The sequence below is a fragment of the Arachis ipaensis genome, chromosome B03 (genome assembly GCF_000816755.2).
Source record: "Arachis ipaensis cultivar K30076 chromosome B03, Araip1.1, whole genome shotgun sequence".
NCBI lineage: Eukaryota > Viridiplantae > Streptophyta > Magnoliopsida > Fabales > Fabaceae > Arachis > Arachis ipaensis.
Genome location: NC_029787.2, coordinates 13,855,609 through 13,864,916, shown reverse-complemented (window position 1 = coordinate 13,864,916; position 9,308 = coordinate 13,855,609). Strand labels below are relative to the sequence as shown.

Below are 9,308 nucleotides of genomic sequence, written 5' to 3'. Positions count from 1 at the left end.
CTTAGCTCTTTCTTATATTATCCATTTAAAGAAAAAATCAATAATTATTAATAGATATATAATAAAAAATTAAAAAATCAAAATATAATGCAATTAAATGAGGTTTTACTCAATTTGTTGGTTTAGAATTCAATTACGTAAATTTAAAAATAACAAAAAATAATAAGATTTTTTTATAAACTTTAAATTAATGTCATAGTTTCTTATTTTTTAATTTTTTTACTTGGTTTCTCATTTTTATCAACTGCACAGTTTTTTATTTATCCTTTTTTTTCGGTGTATATATATTTTTCTTGTTTTTTTTCTTATCATTTAGCTTTTCCCATTTTTGGTCTACATTATCGAAGGCTCACAAATTTTTTTTTGAAAATTTGTGAAAACTATGGCTCCTTGGTTTAATGTAATTCACAAAAACATATTTTTAAAATGATTCTCATTATAATCAATCATTCCACGTGTCAATCTCTTATTTGTGGGTTAATCTTTGGTCACCTTTAACCACTAATGCCTTAGTCACCATAGAAATCCCCTTTATTTATCATGTGAAAAATATTTTTTTAAAAAAATATAAATGGTAGCTTCTAAAAAATGCAGATTATTTTTAGGAAAAGTCTAGGGGCCAGCAACTTTATTAAATTTTGGTCAGCATGTAACCAGCAAAAAAAAGTGAGCCATTGAATGAAATCTCACACCAATCTCACACCATTAAAACCATCATTGATGGCTATTTGATGGCTACAATTTACAAAAATTGCTGGCCTCCTAGCATTCCTCTTATTTTTAATATGAGATAAAGATGGTGCTATGGTTGTATATTGATATTTGAAGTTACAGAATTGTGAATGTGTAGAAAATGTGTCCAACCGTATTGACTCTCCACCTGCGAAATTCACCCATCTCTAATTACACCAAAGAGGAGTGTTAGAGGCCAGCAACTTTTGTAATTTGTAGCCATCAAATATCCATCAATTATGTTTTTAATGGTGTGAGATTTCATCCAATAATGTGGAATTATTTACTTTTTTTTACTGGTTACATGCTGACCAGAATTTAATAAAGTTGCTAGCCCCTATACTTTTCCATATATAATCCTATTTTCAACAAAAATACAAATATTTCTTTTATATAAAAAAAATTAGCCTCTAAAAAATATATAATATTAATATTTAAAAGAAAGAAAAGGACTTCTAAAAGATATATAACAATAATATTAAAAAGAAAAAAGGAAAATATATGATTGATAAATTGATATAGACATATATAGTGCTTATTGTGTAGAATGGTAAACGAGTCTCCCCTGTATATAATTGCTATAAATGGTCCATCTTCTCCAATCTGAATCTATCAAAAAGAAAATAACATAACAGCAGAGTGATCAGTCGCTGAATACAGCTAATTAACACAAGACCATGAGGAAACAATACCTCTCTTTTCTTCTTCTATCTCTCTTCCTTTCTGCAGATGCCCGTGGCGATTCCAATGTAAGTATTCAATTTCACACATATACACCTCTCTTCTAAATTTATCTATTCATATACTTTAATTTAATTTTACTCTCTTCACGAACAATCTTATTGATGTTCCGATCCATCTAATCAACATGCATGTATGTATGTATGTACGTATAAGCAGGAGTGTGTGTACACGATGTACGTGAAAACCGGATCCATCATAAAGGGAGGAACAGACGCAAACATAACTGTCACCCTCAGTGACGTAAAGGCCCGCGAGGTTCGGGTCCCGAACCTCCGGGCCTGGGGGATCATGGGCCAAGGCTATAACTACCTGGAGCGCGGCAATCTTGATGCCTTCACCGGCCGAGGCCCATGCATAGACACCCCGGTCTGCCGCCTCAACCTCACCTCTGACGGCTCTGGCTCCCACCATGGTTGGTATTGCGACTATGTTGAGGTTACTACCACTGGCCCCCATAAATCATGCTCTCAGACCTTCTTCTACGTTGACCAGTGGCTCGCTGATGATGTCAGCCCCTACAATCTCACCGCCGTCCTCGACGGATGCCACCGTGCACAATACGCCCGTCGTGGCAGCAGGTTCAGTGTCGGGAATAATGCCAAGTTATCGTCGGCTTGATGAGATGCATGATTCAATTCATTGATTCATCGTTCTTTCTTTTGATTTATTTTCTTTTGTGGTAGTTGATGTTTGATCTCTTTTAGTTGTTTTCAATTTCGTGCATGCTGTAGAGAAGTGGTATGTGATGATGCTTTATGCATATGCATGGTGAAAATTGTTAATTGAAAGGATATTCTTCTTGGTTATTGGCGTTGTAATGAGGAATTATTTATGGTGAAAATCCTTAATTTCACGTAAATTTGCCCCTGAATTTTTATCATTATTTATTTGCCAACTACTCTAACGAAAATGTTTGTGATGATCTTTATTTAAAAAATCACACTTTAAATAAAAATAATATTTTTATAATATATAAAAATTAAATTTTATAATCTATTATTCAATAGTTAAAATAAAATATTTTTTTATAAAAATAATTATAAAATCTAAATTGAAATATATGCTTATTTATTTTTGATACGAAGATCGAGCTTCATTGATTCATTGAACCACTTTTTAGTGAAATATGTTAAAAGATTAGGTGGAAACTCACGTGCCTGTGAAATTGATATTTAAGAACTGTTAGATGATTTGACAACTTTGACTAAATTATTATCTAACAGTTTTTAGTTATCAACTTCATATAAAAATAACTGCATGTGAGTCTTCCCCTAAAGATTAATAGTCAAATTAGTTTTTAAAAGATGACTCATTCTTTAAATTCATCTTTAAAAGATTTTTTCAATCAAATTAGTCCTTAAAAGATTATAAATTAATCATTTTCGTTCATCAGTTACTTAATTAGTAGTTTTCGTAAACGATTGGTGATATGGAACGTTAATTCACATCATACATGACACTTAGCTAGTATATTTACTTAGACACTGAACAAATACATTTATGAAAATTTATCAATTTAGTATCATTAGGTTATATTACTTTGATGGTTTATATAATTGAGAAAATGGATTAAATTAATAGATTTTCATAAATATATTTATTCAGCGTTTAATTAAATATGTCAAGTGTTGTTCATACCCTATTCTAGAAATAAAGCCAGATCCAATAAGGATAAAAGGTCCATAAAAAAATATAGCCTCTCCCAACTTACCCAACCTCTTAAGACGTCGGACACGACAAAAGGTTCAATTTATTTATCCAAATAAGTAACTGCCTCCTCGAATCTCAACAACTATATCTATATCCGCTAAAAGATAGATTTTAACAAACTTCCAATATAAAAGGAACAGTTATCCACCAACAAAGGTGGAACTACTCCAAAAGGTGGTTATCGACCCTACTATAAATACATTGACACCCCTCAAGCATATTAATGTTCTAATTTACTAAAAAATTGCCTAAAACCCTTGCTAACTTAAGTATCAGAGTCTCTTGCAGGTACCATCCCTACCTCATCATGAGGAACTCGGACGGCAGCACCTCGGCACAAGAACAAATTGGATGCTACCTCACAAGGAGTTTGGACCTCACGTTCGGGCCCAAATAACCATTTCAGGTAACTCTTGGAACATTGGCACCGTTGCCAGGGAACTAGAGCTCAACCTTTGATAATGGCAGACAATCAATACGATGATGGTCATAATTAAGCATCTGAGTTAGAACTGGAACTCCACCGTGATGATGACCTCACGCTCACAATACCTCCACCTCGGGAAAGATTGCATGTTCCCCACGAAGAAGGAATATCGGGGAACCCCCAGCCACGACGGATCCAATCAAAGGTCCATTCACCTGAAGATGAAGAACCTCCTTATCCATGAGAGATATTAGGCTTAGTCCATGGCCATCGTGGACGATTCGAGCAACTCGAGCTGGAAGCAGAACGACAATGGGAAGCAAAACGAGAACTGCCAAAGGAGGTACGACGACGAAAAGAGTTGGAAGGAAAGCTCTTAAGATTGGAGGCTGACCTCCGAAGATGGAGCAATCGAGCAGATCGGGAGAAAATTTCTCTAGGAGGTGAAGATCCGTTTGTTGAGGAGATCATGTGGACCAGAGTACTAAGAAATTTTAAAACACCCGACATGAATCTTTATGACAAAACGACCAACTCAAGACACCATCTCAGTAACTTCAAAAGTTGGATGTACCTAGCTGATGCCTCCAACGCAACTCATTGCAAAGCATTCTCGACAACTTTGACCAAAGCCGTGATGAAGTGGTTCGATAACTTATCTCCCAAGTCAGTAACTTGTTTTGATGACCTGACAAGGAAGTTTCTTACTAGATTCTCAGTTCAGAAGGATAAAGTGAAGCATGCTCTAAGCTTGCTAGGGGTTAAACAAGAAGTCAGAGAGCCACTCAGGGGTTACATGGAAAGATTCAACACAGCATGCTTAGAAATACAAAACTTACCTACTGAAGCAGTAATAATGGGGTTAGTTAACGACTTTAAAAAGGGGTCATTCTCTCAATCCATATCGAAGCGACACCCAGCTTCCTTGTACGAAGTACAAGAACGGACGAAAAAATTCATCAATATGAAAGAAAATTCCCAACTAAGAGAGCCTCTTTCAAGGCCCAACCTGTCCTATCTATCTCGGAAAAAGGAGAAAGAAGCCAAGAAAAAAGAAGAATACAACTCGAAAAAATCTCGAAGGTATCATAATTATACTCCACTTCGAGTCTCTATTGTAGATGTTTTAAGGGAGATATGCCACACTAAGAAACTTCCACCTCATCGCCCAATCAAACACAAAAAGGGCAGGAAGTCGGACAGAATACTGCGGATATCACAAGATTTATTGACATTCTATCAATGATTGTTATGATTTAAAGAATATCATAAAAAAGCTAGGCAGAGAAGGTCGGTTAGACAGGTACTTAGTAGAGAGGTCGGACGACCAAAGAAAAAAGAAAAAGAGATGAAGAAGGAGAACGGCAAGAACATCCACCTCAAATTCCTGAACGACACATACACATGATTAACGGAAGATTTGCTAGAGGAGGAATCTCAAAATCATCATAGAAAATGCATCTTAAAGATTCATCATAGGAGTAGAGATACAACATCCTATCACTTCAATAATATTCTCAGGGACTCCGATGTCTTTTAGCGTATCCATAACAAAGACCCAATTTAATATGTCATAAGCCTTTTCAAAATTTATTTTGATAGTCATAAGCCCTTGCTATGGACTTATTGCGCATTGCATAGACCACTTCTTGAGCTATTAAAATATTGTCTGCACTAATTCTACCAAGAACAAAGCTTGATTGTGTGTTAGAAATAAGATTAGGCATATAAATTTTTAATCTAGTAGTAATAATCTTAGTGACAATTTCATCGCAAATATTACATAAACTAATAGGTCTAGAATTTTCAAAATTTTCTAGGGAGTGAACTTTAGGAATTATAGCTATTAGAGTCTAGTTTACCATAGCAATGTTACTAGGATCCCTAAAAATAGATTTCACCCAATGATGCGTGAGCATCTTTCCTATCTTTTCCTAGTGAATTTACATTTAAGTTGTTAAGTTTAATTAAGAATTAATTATCTTTTAGCCACTATGGATGCTACTTTGAGTCTTGTGTAATTTTGTTTATTTTAGGTAGCATTCGGTTGGATTTGATGGAGCTTCCGCAGAAAAAGAGAAGAAGGCTATATAGGGCAGGAATGGCTTAGAGGATGGAGAGGAAGCTTGCACAAATGGAATCAGCACAAGAATTAAAGGAGATGACCAGCGAGGAGCGACACGTGCACATACCTGACGCGTGCGCGTGATTTGGAGATTTGCTCAGCGACGCGTGTGCGTACCTGACGCGTACGCGTGACACGCGAAGAAGACCATCGACGCGTACGCGTGACATGCGCCACGTGCAGAAAATGCAAAAAACACTGATTATTTAATTAATTCTAATTTAAACTTTATTTTTATTTTAAAATAGGAAAAGATATTATTTTAGTTTTAGAAAATAGATTTTAAATTAATTGGGATTAGATATAAAAAGGAAAAGAAACTTCTCTTCTGGGGATTTCCAACATTATTCCACTTTTCATTCCACCTCAGCCCAATTTACAGTTTACCAGAATTCTTATTTTCTCTCTGAACCATGAGCAACTAAACTTCCACTGTTAAGGTTAGGAGCTCTGTCTATTGTATGGATTGATTCTATTGTTTTTCTATTTTAATTCATGCACTGATTTATAATTTAAGAATTGTTTTTGTTCTTTATCTTATGAATTTGGGTGGAACAGAAGTATGACCCTCTTTCTAATTGAGTTCCTGTATAACTTGGAAAAGCTCTTTACTTGAACAATAGTTTGAAAATAATTTCTCCTAAATTCTAATTATCTGGACTTAACAGGATACGTGACATATAATCCTCTTATATTTAGATAATTAGGATTTTTGTGGCATAATAACTAAAATTAAACTTCACCCCCTAATTGGAATTAATTGACCAAGGAATTGGCAGTTGATGAAAGTTAGAGGAGACTAGAAAAGTCTAAGAAATTAGGGTCTAGTCACATATAGTTTGCCATGAATTAAATCTTGCATGATTAAAATAAATTAATAAGAAAAGTCAATCCGAAAAATAGATAACTCTGAAACCTTAACTGTTTCTCCATACATATTTCACAACCTGTTTACTGCTTGCTTTATTAAATTTCTGAATTATTGTTTAATACTTTTGAATACCAAAATACTATTTTCTGTTTGTCTAACTAAGTAAATTAATCAACCATTGTTGCTTAGGCCACCAATCCTCGTGGGATCGACCCTCACTCACCTGAGGTATTACTTGGTACGACCCGGTGCACTTGCCGGTTAGTTTGTGGTTATAAATTCCGCACCAAGTTTTTGGCGTCGTTGCCGGGGATTGATAGTGATTAACAACTATTAGTTGTTTGATTTCTTAGATTAGGTGTTTTAATTTTAATTTTTATTTAAATTTTGGGTTAGTATTTTCGAAAAAAAATAAAATAATAGCACTAATATGTTTCCTTAATTTCTGAAATTAAGTTTGGTGTCCCCTAGTTATTTTTATTTCAAATTTTCCTGTTTATTTTTCTTGTTAATTTCAAATTTTTCTGTCCTAATTTTTCCTACAAAGTTCGAAATTTATTTATTTATTCTATTTAGTATTTTTTATTTTAATTATTTACACAGGTTACCTCACTGGAAATTCTCTGCACTCTGATGTAGATAGTTCCATCTTTTCTTGTCTTCTGTCTGTGTATGCGCAGGAATAGAGACAAAGAACCCCTCTTAGACTTTGATCCTGAACCTGAAAGGACTTTCAGGCGACGTTTGCAACAAGCAATACTTTGCAAGGCTGCAGAATCCACTATGGATCCTAATAATGCTGTTAATGCCAATGTAGAAAATCCGAATGGGAATGAGTAACAAAGGAGAATGCTTGGCTCTTACTCTGCTCCTATTGCATATCTTTATGGAAAAAGCATTGTGGTGCCTCTTATAGCTGCGAACAACTTTGAGTTGAAGCCACAATTGGTCACCCTGGTGCAACAAAACTGCCAGTATCATGGTCTTCCCCACGAAGATCCAAATCAATTTATCTCTAATTTTCTGCAGATTTGTGATATTGTGAAGACAAATAGAGTGAACTCTGAGGTGTACAAACTCATGCTCTTCCCGTTTTCTCTGAGGGATGGAGCAAAGCTATGGCTAGATTCCCAATCCAATGAGAGTTTGGATACTTGGGACAAGGTAGTTACTGAGTTTCTTACTAAATTTTTCCCACCAAAGAAGCTGACTAAGCCTAGGGTGGAGGTTCAGACCTTCAGGAAGAAGGATGGTGAAACTCTTTATGAAGTTTGGGAAAGGTACAAGCTACTGACTAGGCAATGCCCTCTGGACATGTTCTCCAAATGGACCCAACTAGATATCTTTTATGAAGGCTTGAGTGAAATGTCCAAAATGTGCTTAGATAATTCTGCAGGTGGTTCACTGCACAAGAAGAAGACACCTGAGGAGACTATTGAGCTTATTGAGTTGGTTACTAGCAACCAATATTTATACTCATCTAACAGGAATCATGTGAACTCTGAGGCTCCTCAGAAGAAGGGTGTTATGGAAGTAGAAGCTCTTAATGCTATTCTTGCTCAGAACAAGCTTATATCTCAGCAAATAAATTTACTTACTCAGCAGATGGGTGGCATGCAAGTCTCAGCTATCAACAACCAAAATCCACCTCAAGAGGTCTCTTATGACATGACAGGTAATTTTGTACAAAATGATAATTATGATTATGCTCAATCTTCTTCTGAGCAGGTAAATTACATGGGGAGTGGTCCTAGAAATCCCAACAATGACCCATATTTTAAGACATACAATCAGGGGTGGAGAAATCACCCAAATTTTAGGTGGAGGGACCAACCTCATAGACCTCGGAATTTCAACAATAATTTTCAGGGCGGCTTCCAACAGAACAATCACAATAACCGCCAATTTTAGTCTCATCAACAACAACCACCTCAGCAGGCAAACTCTAAATCCCAAGAAGATTCTAATTGGGAGATGATGAGGAGTTTTATGCAGGAAACCAGAGCCTCCATTAGAAACTTAGAGGTGCAAATGGGCCAACTGAGCAAGCAAATACCTGAGAGGTCTGCAAGTACATTTCCAGGTAATACAGTGGTGAATCCAAGAGAAGATTGCAAGATTATTCAATTGAGAAGTGGTAAAACAGCTGGCTCTGAGACAAAGGCCAATGAATAGCTAGTTGAAAAGAAAGCTCCAAAGGAGAAGAAGGAAGAAGTGGAGCACGCCCCTCCAAAGCGTGCAGACAACCCGTTTCCTGACTCTCTTGACACTTATCCTACATTGCCAAAGGCTCCTGAATACAAGCCGAAAATGCCATATCCCCATAGGCTTCAGAAGGCTTCCAAAGACAAGCAATTTTCTAAATTTTTAGAAGTCTTCAAGAAGCTACAGATCAACATTCTTTTTGCAAAGGCTCTTGAGCAAATGCCTCTCTATGCTAAATTTATGAAAGAATTGTTGACTAACAAGAGGAATTGGAAGGAACAAGAAACAGTGGTGTTAACCAAGGAATGCAGTGCTATTATTCAACACAACATTCCTGAGAAGATGCAAGATCCAGGGAGCTTTGTGATTCCTTGCACCATTGGAGATGTCATCATTCAGAGAGCTTTATGTGATCTTGGAGCTAGCATCAATCTCATGCCACTTTCAGTGATGAAAAAGCTTCAAATTGAGGAGGTAAAACCCACTTGTATTTC

General features: G+C 35.8%; 1 protein-coding gene across 1 annotated transcript; it reads left to right on the top strand.

Annotated features, from left to right (window-relative positions):
- On the top strand, positions 1,227-2,282 carry LOC107634198 (PLAT domain-containing protein 3-like). Its single transcript, XM_016337770.2, has 2 exons — positions 1,227-1,481; positions 1,633-2,282. The coding sequence occupies exons 1-2, from the start codon at positions 1,410-1,412 to the stop codon at positions 2,092-2,094; spliced, it is 534 nt and encodes a 177-aa protein (XP_016193256.1). The 5' UTR covers positions 1,227-1,409; the 3' UTR covers positions 2,095-2,282.

What these genes read in the sequence shown, in the direction of transcription:
- LOC107634198 (XM_016337770.2), top strand. Translation starts at nt 1,410, where the DNA reads ATGAGGAAACAATACCTCTCTTTTCTTCTTCTATCTCTCTTCCTTTCT. An exon ending in ATGCCCGTGGCGATTCCAAT is followed by an intron (nt 1,482 to 1,632) that starts GTAAGTATTCAA and finishes ACGTATAAGCAG; the next exon opens with GAGTGTGTGTACACGATGTA.